Genomic DNA, 16,093 nt, shown 5'->3' on the forward strand with positions numbered 1-16,093 from the left:
TTTTATTTGCATAAATAAAATGATAAATAATTTGTAATAAATACATAAATTATCATGCATTTGCTTTTTTGTTGAATTTTTTTCTTTTTGCTTAGATCCCCATGCTCTTCTCCCCCTTCACTCACTTCAGCAACACTTCACAATAATGGATGTTAATGGCTTAATGTGTACTTCCTGTATTTTCTCCAAGCTTGTAGAATATATTCCTATGCATAAATGTATGTGTGTTATATACACATTATATAGCATATGGAAAGTATTTGTCATGTTTTCACAAAATTTTATCCTGTATTCAGCACCTGGAAATTCCCCCAAGTGCATCAGCATGGCAAATACCACATAGAGTGAAGTCACTATAATTATTCACTGATTTTCTTTTTCTTTTTTTTTTTTTTTAGGGCTGCACCTGCAGCATATGGAGGTTCTCAGGCTAGGAGTCCAATCAGAGCTGTAGCTGCTGGCCACGCCACAGCCACAGCAACGCAGGATCCGAGCCGCATTTGCAACCTACACCACAGCTCACAGCAATGCCGGATCCTCAACCCACTGAGCAAGGCCAGGGATCGAACCTGCGTCCTAATGGATGCCAGTCGGGGTCGTTAACCACTGAGCCACTACGGGAACTCCTATTCACTGATTTTCTTATGGGTGAATGTTCCATTGGTTCTTGGTGTTGCCACTAAATTATGTAAAATATCCTTATACATGTGCATTACACAGGAACTTTTGTTTCTGGGAATGAGGATTATGAGTTAAAAGGTATATGTCATTTTAGTTCCAAGAGTTGTTGTCAAGGCACTTTTCAAATTTAATTTCATCTATCTACCTACAGTACATAAAATCACTTTCTTTCTTTCTTTCTTTCTTTTTCCTTTTAGGTCCGCACCCATGGCATATGGAGGTTCCCAGGCTAGAAGTCGAATTGGAGCTGTAGCTGCCAGCCTTCACCACAGCCACAGTACCACAGGATCCGAGCTGTGTCTGCAGCCTACACTACAGCTCGTGGCAATGCCGGGTCCTTAACCCACTGAGGGAGGCCAGGGATTGAACCTGCAACCTCACGGTTCCTCGTCAAATTCGTTTCCACTGCGCCACAATGGAAACTCCAATAACATCACTTTCTGATCCACACGTCTACCCACATTAGAGACTATACTTGTTTCAGTTTTTCCAGTAGATGACTATAAACTGGAACCTCTTCGTTACTTTGATTTCCCTAATGACTGGTGATTTACTTTTACTTTGCTCTGGCCATTTGGACTGTATGATTCTTTGCAATCTATCTTCAGAGTCATAGTCAATATTTTATAAATTACTTGTCTTTTTCTTGTCAATTTTAAGAGCTCTCTTAAGTTATACATATCAGCTCTTTTACGTCGTTTATTAATATTTTCCAAATTTATCATTTTCCTATTAGCTTTGTTAATAGTAAATTTTGTCATGCAAAAGTTTTTATTTTTATATAGTCAAATATGTTTATTTCTTCTTTACTAGCATTTGATTTTTCTGGTTTATTTAACAAGATCTTCTCTCACTCAAGATGGTGTCTTGGAGTTTTTTGTAAATATTTTTCTCCTCATTTTTCACACTTTATATCACTTCTGTATCTGGAATTTATTTATAATTCATCCTTGAACAACACAGGTTTGAACATGTGTGGCCAAATGGCTTTCTTAAAAATAAATATGTACTACACTACTAATCTGTGGTTGGCTGAATCCACAGAGGCAGAACTGCGGATATGAAAAGGCGACGGAAATTATATGTGGATCTTCGACTGCTTGGGTGGGCACCCCCAACCCCTGCACAGTTTGAGGTCAACTGTGTGCACACAAATACAGACGAGTCAGTAAAAGAAAATACCAGAATATACTAGAGACGTTTGTCCAGATGCAAGACAAGTACACTAAAAATATTAGAATATACTAGAGAGATTAGCCGCTAATGCTCTGGTATCAATGGCAAACAACCTCTAGTATATTCTAGCATTTTCTTTTACTAGAATCTCTTGTATTTTTTAATATATTTGCATCCTACGGCACACTTTTATTAGGGTTAGTTAATTCTAAATTATGTACATTTTCACAGTAAAACATCTTTTATCAGATTTTAATTAAATTATCTCAGTATTTTGCAACACAAAAATTAACGAGGTTTTTTTGGAAAATTAATTTGATTTCTATCTTATCAGGTCTTAAAATAAAACAATGCCTCCAAAGATAAATCCCAATAATTTATAGAGGGCCTTCAGGGAAAATGGCAGAAGTGGAAGTGTTCTGAATCCACCTCTCTACCTAGACTTCAGTTGTGTTGGAGGAATCTTTCTGAAGTACATGTTTTGGAACTCTGGAATCTATTTGAAAGCTTGTCACATCCAGGGAAAAGCTTGGCTAGTAAGTTGCAGTTAATGTTGGTCAACGAAAACCTTCAGGGTGATAGCATCTTCCCATTACCCCATCCTAGGTTCCGGTGTAGTTTGTTGGAGCCACTGTGAGCAAGAAGGAGCTTGTCTTCCACATGTCAGTGTTCTATGTTCTTATGGTAGTTTGCAGCTTCTGATTGCTGAAATGCAATTAGAGGCTGCTGCCATTGTGTCATGCCCTACAAGCTAAAGTGGCTTCTGGGGCTTTTAAAGAAGCCGTTGATGCTTTGAGGGAGCATTCAAAAAATGCCGTCATCTAAGGCACTCACTTTTTAGAGGAGGTAGTGTCAGTTTATGGCTGAGCTGTACAAAACAAGGCAGTGATATTATGAAGTGGTTTATCCAAATTTTCAATAAAGCCCTATATCAAAAACTCCAGGTGACATCACAATCAATAGTGAAAGACTGAAAGCTTTCCTCCTAACTGGGAATGAGATGGGATGCCCATTTTCATCACTGCTGTGCAACACTGTACTGGACATTCTAGCCAGAGCCATTAGACAAGAAAGAGAAGGAATTCCCGTTGTGGCACAACAGAAATGAATCTAACTAGTATCCATGAGGATGCTGGTTCGATTCCTGACCTTGCTCAGTGGGTGGGAGATCTGGTGTTGCCGTGAGCTGTGGTGTAGGTCACAGACACAGCTCAGATCCCAAGTTGCTGTGGCTGTGGCGCAGGCTGTCAGCTGTAGCTCTGATTCGACCCCTAGCTTAGAGAGTTACATATGCCATGGATGCTGCCCTAAAAAAAAAAGAGAGAGAGAGACAGAGAGAGAGAAAGAAAGGAAAAGAAAAAGAAATAAAAGGCATCCAGTTTGAAAAGGAAGAAATATACTATCTCTGATCACAGATGACATGACTTAACACATAAAATCCCAGAGTTCACAAGAAAACTACTAAGGCTAATAAATAAATTTGGCAGCATTGCAGGTACAAGATAAACACACAAAAATGTGTTGTGTTTCTATACCTCTGCACAGAACAATTAAAAAGAAATTAACAGGTACATCGTTATGTTCATGACGACAAAACTGCTTTGGGTCTAGATAGTGGCAACGGTTCTACAGCCTTGCGACTGTACTTAGTGCCACTGGGTCACGTGTTTATGGGTAGTTAAAAGGATAATATTACGTTATGCATATACTTAACACAACTAAAAGGAAATAGTCATTAGGAAGGTAATTTAGATATTGTGATGATGTCTACTAATTATGTAGAGCAGAGATCCACAAGCTAAGTCTACCGGCCCAGCTCACCACTTGGTTTTCTATAGCCCATGAGCTAAAAATGGCTTATACATTTTTCTAATGGCTGAAAAACCCCAAAGATAAATAATATTTCATGCCATATAAAAGTTAGGTGAACTTTGACTTTAGGTATTCATAAATAAAGGGTTTTTTTTGAGCAAAAAATTAGCCAACTTTGCCAAATTTGGTTGACTGATTTATTCTCAGTAGAGTCCTAGTAAGTTTGTCTCTCTGAAAATGATTCAAATATAAGCCATCACTCATCAAACTGACCTCTTTTCTACGGTAAAACTTTACTTTCTATATACTTTTTTAAATGTATACTTTAAAGGGAATGATTTTAGGGTATGTGAACTGTACCTCTTTAAAAGTGTTAAAAATAACAACTGTACGACTTTCTTCCCTCTGCAGGCTTCTCTCAACAAAGAGGAAAATCGGTGTTTGTTTACCCAGAAGAGTGAGAGATGATGAGTCAAATGAGACACTTTTCTTTAAAGATGAATGATGGACACACCATACCTGTGCTGGGATTGGGCACTTCGGCTCCTTCTCAGGTATCATGAGGCTTCTGAAGATGGAGGCATAGCAGACGTGGGTCCTGAGCAGCACCAGTCACGGTGGGAATTGGGCATTCAGATGGACCCCACTTTCTTACTTTGTAACATGCTTCTCTCCAGGTTGGGTCGCTCTGTGCACGAAGCCAGTGCTTTTCACACTTTAATAGGCATAAAAATATCGGAGGATCTAGTCTAAAATGCAGCCCGGGGGGGCTCTACTCACAAGGGTTCTGATCCAAGTAGATCTTGGATAAGACTTCACATTTCTGATGAGCTGCTGAGGGATTCTGGGGCTGCTTGTCCAAGGATCACGCTTGAAGTGGCACTCAGTCAAGGGGATGGAAGTGTGCCATCCCTCGACGATGCGGGGGGCAGGGTACCTCTGTTTCTGCCAGTCTCGTCTCCTGCCCAGCGGTAGCCTTTTCACGGTAGCCAGAACAAAGGCAGTCCAGTTGTCGTCATTACCACCCATCAGAGACGTGGGCGCATCTTGCTCGTGAGGCAGTTCCTCTGTAATCTCTAATGTCCAGGTTGTCCCTGTCCACCATCACTTGCAGGATATCCAGAGAAATCATGGGGACAGAGGGACCTGGGGAAAGAGAGACAAGCTTAGTCTCAGAGGAAGTTGTGGTGGTCTGAGGCGAAAATAGTCTCTTAGAGGTCAGGCAGTTAATACTGGGCTATGGGAGAGCCCCATGATATTTGGAAATTCTCTCTCTGTTTGGAAAACTGAACTTCATGCTTTATTCCCCAACATGAGAACCACACGATAGGTGGTGCTGTGGTCTGTGGCTATGACACTGGCAAGAAGTGTTGCTTTTATATCAACTTGGCTCTTTAATCGGTGGATGGTGAATTCATTTCCATGGGACTAGATAACTCACCAGGAGTTGCAAATTAAAAAATACACCCAAAAGTTCCTGTTCTGTGGCTCAGTGGGTTAAGAACATGATATAATGTCCCTGAGCATGTGGGTTTGACCCCTGGACTTGCTCAGTGGGTTAAGGATCCAATGTTGCTGCAGGCTGTGGCATAGGTCAGGAATGTGGCTTGGATCTGGTCTGGCTGTGGCAGTGGTGTATTCTTCAGCTGCAGTTCCAATTCCACCCCTAACTTGGGAGCTTCCAAATGCTGCAGGTGCAACCCTAAAAAGAAAAAAACACAAAACTATACACTCGAGACATTTTAATCAAACAGAAAAAAAGATTGTATGTGTAACTGGGTCACCATGCTGTATAGTCGAAAATTGACAGAACACTGTAAACCAACTATAATGAAAAAAAATAAAAATGAAAAAAGAGACATTTCAATTACTGAGTGAAGTAGAGAGGGTATAATGGAGAGGCAAAATTATAGATAACTTCAAAAGTCCAGCCTGGTGGGCCAGCAGAACAGTGAGCAGCTGAGAAAATTAACAAAGTTGTGGAGGAGAAAGTGTCAGCCAAAGACTTAGCAACCAAAAAGGAATTAATTATGAGATCTTTAAGTGAAAAAAGAAGCTTTTTAAATATTTTTGTTCTTCCTCAAATGTCGTTTGAAGTGTTTCTCCAAGTTTACATTGGTAGGTCACTAATTTATTATATCTAAAGTTACATCTTCGTTGCATTGATAGTTTTTAGTACTGGATTTCTGGATTGGAAGCAGTTTAGTAATGACTTATAGAGGGAATTAGTTTAAAAAGATAAATCTATAGGCCACATAGGTAGTATAAATTCAGAAATAGAGATTTAAACATAGTGACCTGCTGAGACCAGTTCATGGGCTCAAAAAAATTCAATTGTAAGCATCTTTTCCCAACATCAGTATGGTGGGAGTATTTTTACCATAGAAATTGGCAAATACTACAAATCAGGACTCCTTTTCCTTAGAGTCAGTTGTGAAACCTTTATCACTGGTTGTATGCCAGTGTTAAGTTTTGTCACCACTGGCATTAGCCTTTACAGATACAGAGTTTCCTGGTGGTGCAGTGGGTTAAGGATCCAATGCTGCAGCTTATGTGGCGCAGGTTTGATCCCTGGCCTGAGAACTTCTGGATGCCGTGGGTGTGGCCAAAACAATCAAACAAACAAAAACCACAGTAGGTTCTATTGAGTCACTCTGCTTATGGAATTGGTCATCTGTTCCTGAATCAAGTAGGTCTTTATTTTTTTATGCTCTTCTAGGTTCCTAAGAGTGAGACAGAAATGGCCATCAAGAGAGCAATTAACATAGGCTACCGCCATATTGACTCAGCTCATTTGTACCAAAATGAAGAGGAAATTGGGAGAGCCATTCAGATGAAAATTGCAGATGGCACTGTGAAGAGAGATGACATATTCTACACTACGAAGGTGCTGTGCATAGCTGCACATGTATCTGTAGGAAGCTCACCGTTAGCTGAATGGTTTCTTGGCGGATTTCTCTTCTCCTTGGCTTAATTTTCATTCACTCTCAGACCTTGAGAAGGCTTCTTTGGAACAGCTGGCCAGGAATGTGGGTTCTGTAGTCAGACTTCTTATCTTTGAATCTAGGTTCTGCCGCTTCCTAAATGTGTGACCTTGAGCAAACAAGGTCCATACCTTAGTTTCCCAAGGTGTAAAACGAAGAGGAATATTTTCCTCACAGGATTTTCATGAGTATTACTTCAAAAGGTACATGTAGCGCCTTTGAAAATAGTGTGTCTTAAATGCTCAAAAATACTAGTTATCATTATTATTATATGTTTCAAAACTCAGGGAGGGATTTGGCTTTACCAACTCTGTTATACTCAAGTTTTGGTGAAGTGACTTAATATTTTTTAGCTATAGCAATTTAATCAGAAAGCATAGGCTTTTGGAAACTACAATCAAATTTTAATTCTTTAATAGTCCGTATATTTGATTTTGTGAAATTTCTTAACCAAAAAGTCTTTTGAACCCTTTGAGCCTTAGTCCTTCTATCTCAACCTATTGTGTTAATAGATATTTATTTCTCTTTCCTATGAGTTAAAAAAAAATACTATGGAACTGATGTGAGGATAACGTTCACGTTTGTACAAGTATCTCTCATGTGTTTTTAAAACTTTCAAACCATTTTCTACTAATACTCCTTACATCCACTGATACACATGCAAAACAAATAAAAGAACTTTGTGTTTAGGTCAGATTGGAAAGGGAACCTGAGAGGAATTTGTTCCGGCATGTTCACCGAGCTGACTCCTGTTAGAAAAATGTATTCAAATTGGAGATAAAGTAGCCCAAGAGAAAAGAGTTGCTGTCCGTGGTAGCGAACCCTGTATAGGTCTTTGAATTGGGTGTTTGTTCCTTCTCGCTCCAGAATATGAATCTCTCCACACGACTGGGTTTACATGAGATGTTGCTACAGCACTAGCCCTCCCAGCATTCATCCTTTAATCCTCTTTTCATAGGACCCTCTTGTTTCCTAACCTTCAGTAATTTTGATGGATTTTCCTTAAATTCTCACTTTTAAAAATACTTCCCCCCTCAAAAAAAAGTTCCTGCTGGGCCTAACTTTCTTTCCTGCTGGGCAAACCTAATTATCTAATATGGCCAAGATAGGATTTCCTGAATCTCCGTCACTTGAGGTTCTTGTTGAAAATGCAGTTTTCTGACCCAGTCTCCAAAGACTGTGATTTTTGATGTTTAAGGGAGAACCCAGGTATAAATGGTGCCCCAGGAAACCAAATAATTCTTTTATATCCTGAGTTTTGAGAATGTCTGTTTAAGACCATATTTTTATTTTCTACTGTGCTGTGTGAATTCATTAAGAAAATAACTTATGATGATAAGGAATCCCGAACTTCACAGCATGGCGTACCACTTCTCAATGGCCATGAGCTGTTTTTGGTTGTTGTTGTTTATTAGCCATTGTATTACTCTCTCCTAAAGATTCTTCAATAAATAACCCTCCTCCGCTTCTGTTTCTACCCCAGCAGGTGTGGGGCACCTTTTTCCGTCCAGAATTGGTCCAAACTAATCTGGAAAGGTCGCTGAAGAAACTTCAGATGAGCTATGTGGATCTTTATCTACTTCATCACCCAGAAGCTTTGCAGGTGCGTTTAAGCTGTTTTACTTTGCTTATCAATGTAAACATTAGCATCTAAATACAAAGAGGACGTAGTTCAATACACTAAATCATGGCCCTCAAAGAAGTACATACTAGAATGATACTTCACACACTGTCCTACGGATTGTCAGGTGTCCTTACTTTCTGATATCACCATATGAAACTTTAGTAAGGGATAATAAAATCTCATGAAAGAGGAGAAAAGAAGATATAGTCTCTGAAAATGAGAAGAAAAGTATGTCATACTAATATTCTCCCTTTTTTTCCCCATCCCAGTTCACAAGTGTAGTCCCAGGCTGACAAAGATTTACTGGCTTCAATGTCTTTGCCTCGATCTTGTGGACAACTGTCTATACTTTCAAGGTTCTGTGCTCTTGATTTTCAACTTCATGCCCACTGGTGTCTGGGGAACGTCCCACTGGGGAGGCCAGTGAAGGCACAGAAAGGTTAATGAGGAGACCCAGCCCTTGAGATGCTGGCAAGGCGCTCTCTCATACGACCACCTGCAGGTGGAAAGCAGGCGTGGGAGAGACTCATTCCACGGGGTTCAGGGACCAAGGATCCCATTCAGTCCTGGCACCACTCTGGGCTCTCACTAGGATGGGGTCTTGGGTGTCTCCAGGTGTCCTTGACACCAACATATTTATTAAAGCTTTCGCAGTTAAAAGCATTTCTAGGGCATGTACTTTTTCAGCGCACGTCCTTTCCCTTTAGCCCAACCTTACAACGCCTTTCAAGAATCAGGATAGATTGTTTCCTTAGCCTCAAGGTCTGCAGACTCCAAACGGTCTGGCTAAGGGCAGACACAGCTTGATACAACTGCTTCTCCTTTCCTTTATTCCAGGCTGGGGAGGACTTTTTCCCAAAGGACGCCCATGGAAACATCATTTTTGACACAGTGGATCTCTGTACCACGTGGGAGGTAAGTGCCGCTCCAAAGAGGCTGTGTCTCTGCACCTTGAGGGAGAGGGGACCGTCAAGGGACTTAGGAAGTGTGGATGTGGCCCAGTCCTGCCCGCCATGTGGTCTTAGGCAAGTCCCCAAATGCCCCTCTGCCTCGGTTTTGTATTCCATTTAGTAACTAAGTAGTCGAGTGCCTTTGATGTACCCAGTGGTGAGTATTTCTAAGCACTCAGGCTACGTCCATGAGCAAAACCAAGGTCTCTGGCTCCAGAGATGCTGTTGGGGAGCAGGTGCAGCGATATAGGAGAGAAAAGCCAATTTAAGGACCTGAGAGGGCCAGGGTGGGTTTGGGGCACAGAGAGGCAACTAAAAACAGAATGGGGAGGGCACGTGTCTTGGAGAAGGTGGCACTTGACCGAAGACTTGCAGGAAATGAGGAGATCACTGATGTGGGTCTCTGGAGGAAGTGTGATTCAGGCATCAAGAAGGCCAAGCAAAGACCTTCAGGTAGGAGAGAGCCCCCCATGCTCAAAAACAGCAAGGAGGCGGGGGCGTATGTGTGGCTGGAACAGAGTAAGTTTGGTGGACAATAACAGGAAACGAGGTCAGAGAGAAGACACGGAGCCAGTGGTCAGGGAGATCGGCTCAACCACTTCCTGTTTCCAGGTGGCACCTGACTCCACTTCCTGCTCTCCTGCTCTGCTGTGGTTCAATCAAATTTTTCTAGCCCTGTGTATGTATTTTTTTTTCTTATTCTATCTCCTTAGCCATTTAAAAAACTATTTAATTTTTCGTTGTCCTCCTAGTGGCCAATTCCTGTCTTCTTCATTGACACTTGCATCTTTAATGATTTTCTCTCCTGCTCTGTCTATCTCTTTCCAGACCCCACTCACATGCTACCACTTATTACTCTTCTCTAGCCAATGACACAGATTTCTTCCTCCCCAGGCCATGGAGAAGTGCAAGAACGAGGGACTGACCAAGTCCATCGGTGTGTCCAACTTTAACTGCAAGCAGCTGGAGAGGATCTTGAACAAGCCGGGGCTCAAGTACAAGCCCGTCTGCAACCAGGTGAGCCCCATCAGCTGCCCCTCTTCTTCCTCCTCTGCAGCTTATTCTTTGCTCATTTCGACAAAGTCACCTATGGCACTCCCCTGTAATGACTTTTGGACGTGAGCGGCTTCAAGAGAATAAAATACATTTTAAGTTACTGAAGATCGTTCTAAAGACTGTGCCACTTTATTTCTATTCTTTTATTTGTTTTTGTTCCCTTGTCACTTTATAAATAAAAAATCTAAGGGTCAGGTTGAAGTATAATCGACTAGGTGTTTCAGTGCTTGGTCTTGGAAATGCAGAGCTGGCAAACGACTGACTTTCTCATTTCACAAAAGGTCAGTAAAGTTGGAACACTCGTGGGTCAGAGAAAATGGGTAATCCACCTTTAACTCTTTGGAGTTCTGTGTCATGCGATAACACTGAGACTCTTGATGGTACAAAATCGCTCCGCAACAATGCCGATGCGCTTAATGCCATTGAGGGGACCCTTAAAAAAGATGGTAAATGTATGTTGTATCTATTTTACCACCGTAAAAAAATTAGAAGTTAAAAAAATTTAAGAAATCGGCTAGATAAGATAAACTCACTTACTAGGCCCGAGCCACTCTACATCCTAGAGAGTGGAAAGGCTGATCGTTTCCCCACCTTTACATGAAAAATACAAACAGGAGTTCCAGCGTTGTTTATTTTATGTCCTTTGGGAAGGTTGTCTCCACTTTAGAGATCACGAATTGGAGAGAGGAAATAAAATTTTTTTTAATTTTTATAAAATGTTAATAATTTTGTGACACGTTAACTAGACTTACTGTGATGATCCTTTCACAGTATAAATGCTGAATCATCATATGGTACAGATAAAACGAATGCAATGCTATGTGTCAAGAATACCTAAGGAAAAGGATCAAACCAAACTACATTGTAAGGAACTACATCAATCTATGATAATACGACATAGAGTTTTGGGTTTTACTAAATCAATACATTGACATCTCATGTTTAAAATCTAGGTTAGACATCCCGTTGTGGCTCTGCGGGTTCAGAGCCTGACATAATGTCCACGAGACCACGGGTTAGACCCCTGGCCTCGCCCAGTGGGGTGAGGATCTGGTGTTGTACAAACTGAGGCGTACGTCTCAGACGCAGCTCGGATCTGGTGTTGCTGTGGCTGTGGCATAGGCTGGTGGCTACAGCTCTGATTCAACCCCTAGCACAGGGATTTCCATATGCGCAGTTGCAGCCCTAAAGATAAATTTAAAAAAAATCTACTATTTAAAAATTTTTTAATTGCTGTTTAAATTTTAAAAATGTATACCTCTAAAAGTCTACTTTCCACTTACAGTTAATTTAAAACATGGGGCTATATTCTCCATGTTGCACACATGCGTGAGCCTGTCTTACACCCGAGTGTTTGAACTGTTGGGCAAACTGGCTTTGACTGGACTACTGACGAAGAGTTAGGGGAGAGCTGGACATTGCCTTGAACTCTAAGGCGTGAATGGACTTTGGCCAAGTGGACCCCGAGCAATTTAAAAATGAGCGGAAGGTCTGAATAGATACTTCAACAAAGATGTACAGGCACCCCTCCTTTTATTGCGTTTTGAAGATAGTGTATCTTTCACAAATGGAAGGTGTGTGGGGACCCCGTGTCAAGCAAGTCTGTCAGCACCATTTTCCCAACAGCTCACTTGGCGTCGCATTCTGTTAACTCTTAATATTTCAAACATTACTATTATTATATTTGTTATGAAGACCTCTGATCAAGGATCTTTGATGTTTGCTTTGGCACTTTTTAGCAATGAAGCCTTTTTGAATTAAGGTATGTGCATTTTTCAGACATACGCCTTTGCACACTTAATGGACTACAGTGCTGTGTAAGCATAACTTTTTATGTTTGCTGGGAAACTTTTATTGTGCTATTTGTTGCAATGGCTTGGAACTGAATCTGCAATATCTCCAAGGTTTGTCTGAATAGGTAGCAAATACATATATGAACAAATGATATCATACCTCATTAGAGATATGCAAATTAAGCTCGAAATGAGATAGCAGTTCCCTCTTATCTGCAGGATAAGACACACACCCCACCCCAGTGGAAGCCTGAAATCATGGATAGTACTGAATGCTGTATAGACTTTTTTCCTATACCTCCATGCCTATGATAAAGTTTAATTTATAACTAAGCACAGCAAAAGGACATTTGAATGGCCAGCATCACCAGTCTTGTGCTTTGGGGACATTATTAAATAAATTAAAGGTCACTTGAACACCAGCACTGCGATAGATACCACAGCAGCTGATCTAATAACTGACCTGGCTACTAAGTGATTGATGTGTTGGTAGCACATAGAGTGTGGACATACGGGACAAAGGGATGGCTCCTGTCCCACCCGGCCTGCAGCAGGACAGCCCCAGACTTCAGCACGCCACTCAGCACAGTGCAAAATGTAAAGCTTACGAATTCTTTAGTTCTGGAACTTTCCCTCTATTGTATTTGGACCATGGTTGACTGTGGGCACTGAATCCAGAGAGAGAGACCATAGATAAGGGGGAATCACTCTCCTGCCACACACCTGTTAGTAGGGTCCCAAACACTGACCACACCAAATGCTGGTGGGGACCTGGAGCAGCAGAGCCCTCACCCATGGCTGATGGCGATGCAACACGGTGCGGCTGCTTTGGAGGGCAGTTTAGCCACCCCTTACAAAACTAAGCAGACTCTGGAGTTCCCTCACGGTGCAGGGGGTTAAGGTCTGGCATTGTCACAGCTGTGGCGCAGGTCACTGCTGTGGTGCAGGTTTGATCCCTGCCTGGGAACTTCTGCCTGCTGCAGGTGTGGCCAAAACCAAAACTAAATGGAAGCGGACATCCTCTTACCGTGTGATCCAACACCGTTCCCCTTGGTACTTTCCCAAGTGAGCCGAAAACTTATGTCTACACACAAACCTGAACACGGAGGTTTATAGCAGCTTTGTTCATAATTGCCAAGATGTCCTTCAATGGGAGAGTGGAGAAACAAACTCTGGGACACCCTTTCAATGTAATATCATTTAGCAATTAAAAAAACGAGCTATCAAGCCACAAAAAGACATGGGGGAAACTTAAATGTATGCTGTTAAGCGAAAGAAGCCTCTCTGAAAAGGCTGCATACTGTATGATCCCAACTCTATGACATTCTGGAAAAGGCAGACCGTGGAGACAGTAATGTGATCAGTGGTTGCCCAGGGTTCAAATGGACGATGGAGCGATGGTTGGGTGGGACACAGGGGGTTCTTAGGGCAGTGTAACAATTATTCAGTTGGACAGTGTAAGGAAAGAAACGTGCCATTCATCTGTTAAAACTTACAGAATTCACAACGCAAACTCTGGGTTTGACTTAATAATAATCCATCAATATTGAGTCTTCAGTTTTAACAAAGGTAACCTACTAATGTGAGATGATAATAATGGGGAAATTGGGGAGGGAATGAAATGAAATATGGAAACTATATGTTTTGTTCAGGTTTTTTCTGTAAACCCAAAACCGCTTCGAAAGAAAGAGAGGAAGGAAGGAAGAGAGGAAGGAAGGAAGAGAGAAAAGGAAAGATCAGTGGTTGACAAGAGTGCGTGGGGAGAATGGGTAAAGCACAGGAGTTTTGAGAGAGGAAAACGATCCTGTGTGATGCACCACAGGCACAGCTGTGAATGGTGGTCGTGTGCTGGCCCGTGTTGCTGGTATTTCTAAATTTTTATGATACCATCAATGTTCCTTGTAAGTTTTGGTGTTAGTGGTCCTGCTGGTCCTACACTCCATTCTTCTGCTTGGCAATCTACAGGTGGAGTGTCACCCTTACTTAAACCAGAGCAAACTCCTGGAATTCTGCCGTTCCCATGACATTCTCCTTGTTGCATATGCTACTTTGGGGTCTGATGCAAGGAAGAAATGGTAATGAGCCCTATAAAGGTATTCTGCTCTTAGATGCTGTGCCTTCTGAGCCATCTCTCCATGTCTGGGGGAAATTACGGATAGTCATCAGGAGCCACCCACCTTTGCAAACCCTTTACCGACCCTACGTGGTGAGGACTCAAGAAAACTATACTGAATAATAAAGTGACTGATTAAAATGTTCATCCACTTCAAAAGCTTTGGCTTTAAAGAGCGACAAGGTGATTTTTTGGCGTTTCCCAGATTAGGGGTCAAATCAGAGCTATAGCCACCAGTGTACACCACAGCCACAGCAATGCGGGATCTGAGTCGCGTCTATAACCTACACCACAGCTCACAGCAACACCAGATCCTTAATCCACTGATCAAGGCCAGAGATTGAACCTGTATCCTCATAGATGCTAGTCAGATTCGTTTCTGCTGAGCCACGGCGGGAACTCTATAACAAGGTGATTCTAAGCCATGACGCTGACACTTAGCAGTTGAGGAATATGAGACAAGGAACAGTATCTCTAAGTTTTAGTTTCTTTATCTTTTCAAGAGGAATATAGATGTGTGCCTCTTCGCACTTCAGGACAAAACTGAGACAATTAGTAGAAAGCGTTTTTTGAAATAGTAAATTTTATGAAGTTCTTGATTATTTATTATAATGGTGGTTATTGGGTCTTTGGATAACAATTTTGTCTTCTTGACTTAATCTTTTACTACGTTTTTTAGAAATGTTTAAAAGATGAAAAATTGCCCGATTTTCCCTTCCCACCTTACTTTCCCTTGTCTTCTTTGGATTTACCAAAAGAAGCAAAAGTGATACTGAGACATCCAGAGGATGAGGAGGAAGCTCTAGAGACTCACCCCCTCTAGCCTGCGTGAACGTCCCCCAGGTAGGCTGGATATACAGCCTCAGACCTATAGCTTCTCTGCCTCCCTCCCAGGGTGATCAAGAACAAACCAAGTCTCCTGCAGGATCCAGTACTCAATGCCATTGCTGAAAAGCACAGGCGAACTCCAGCCCAGGTTGCCCTGCGCTACCAGCTGCAGCGGGGGGTGGTGGCCCTGGCCAAGAGCTTCAATGAGAAGAGGATGAAAGAGAACTTCCAGGTACACGACAGGGTTGTGGGCAGCAGGGGGCTGACAAAGGCGCATTTCCCCCGGCGTGTGTTATTTGGGGGTCTCTCAAGGCGTATTTAGGCAAAGCCTGTCTCCCTGTATACCCTACACATATTTGTGCTGTATCTAACTCCTCTTTCCTCCACCTCCTGCAAGGGAGGGGCGTGCATGGTGGTTGGGAAGAACAGTCAACAGAGGGTCAGGTTTGAGTCTCAATCCTGGTCTTCCCTCCACAGTGTGACCCTGAGTAAATCACCCCGTGGCTTCTTCAGCTGAAAAATGGACGCATTAGCTGAGAGGGGATCTGAGCTCCCCAAACTCTAGGATTCCTTTGCTACAACCACAGTCACCCAGTTAAAGCCTCTGAGGGTGACCTGAACTGCCAATCTCAACTCTGAATGGACAAATTCCCAAGACTTTTGCCAGGGGTTGAACCCCAGGTTCATAATAACTGTCTCATGAAACATAAATTCCTACATAAATTTGTGTGTCTGCACCTGTGTGGGTGTGCGTGGAGGGGGAGGGAGATGTGCAGTGATCATCTCTAGGAAATTGATCTTCCATGTCTGATAGGTTTTTGAATTCGAGTTGACCCCAGAGGATATGGGAAGTCTGGACGGCCTAAACAGAAACATGTGCTATTTGCAAGATCTGTAAGTAGCTGGTTCCACTTTGGTTGCTAGGCAGCAAGAGAATGAAGGAATTCCATTTATTCTGGTCCACAAAGGGCAGAGTCTTCTCTCACTTCTTTTAGGGAAGTGGTTGGGAAAAAATTTTCCTTCAAGCCTCCATGCCCTTTTTATTCCACGCCTCTGTCCTTTCTCTGCTTAAATCC

General features: G+C 42.1%; 1 protein-coding gene across 7 annotated transcripts in view; it reads left to right on the forward strand.

Annotated features, from left to right (window-relative positions):
- The window catches only part of LOC125112880 (dihydrodiol dehydrogenase 3-like), a 28,879-nt gene that overhangs the window by 9,236 nt on the left and 3,550 nt on the right, over positions 1-16,093 (forward strand). For 4 of the 7 annotated variants that reach the window (XM_047755344.1, XM_047755345.1, XM_047755341.1 and 1 more), the window contains exons 2-9: positions 4,081-4,223; positions 6,389-6,556; positions 8,140-8,256; positions 9,115-9,192; positions 10,122-10,244; positions 14,042-14,151; positions 15,084-15,249; positions 15,832-15,911. In XM_047755344.1, the coding sequence (XP_047611300.1) occupies positions 4,134-4,223; positions 6,389-6,556; positions 8,140-8,256; positions 9,115-9,192; positions 10,122-10,244; positions 14,042-14,151; positions 15,084-15,249; positions 15,832-15,911 (932 nt within the window). In that variant the 5' untranslated portion in view covers positions 4,081-4,133. Of the gene's footprint in view, positions 1-2,191; positions 2,394-4,080; positions 4,224-6,388; positions 6,557-8,139; positions 8,257-9,114; positions 9,193-10,121; positions 10,245-14,041; positions 14,152-15,083; positions 15,250-15,831; positions 15,912-16,093 lie in introns of those variants that run through there. The other 3 variants (XM_047755346.1, XM_047755342.1, XR_007131285.1) reach the window with 2 other exon arrangements.

The sequence above is a fragment of the Phacochoerus africanus genome, chromosome 12 (genome assembly GCF_016906955.1).
Source record: "Phacochoerus africanus isolate WHEZ1 chromosome 12, ROS_Pafr_v1, whole genome shotgun sequence".
NCBI classification, from domain to species: domain Eukaryota; kingdom Metazoa; phylum Chordata; class Mammalia; order Artiodactyla; family Suidae; genus Phacochoerus; species Phacochoerus africanus.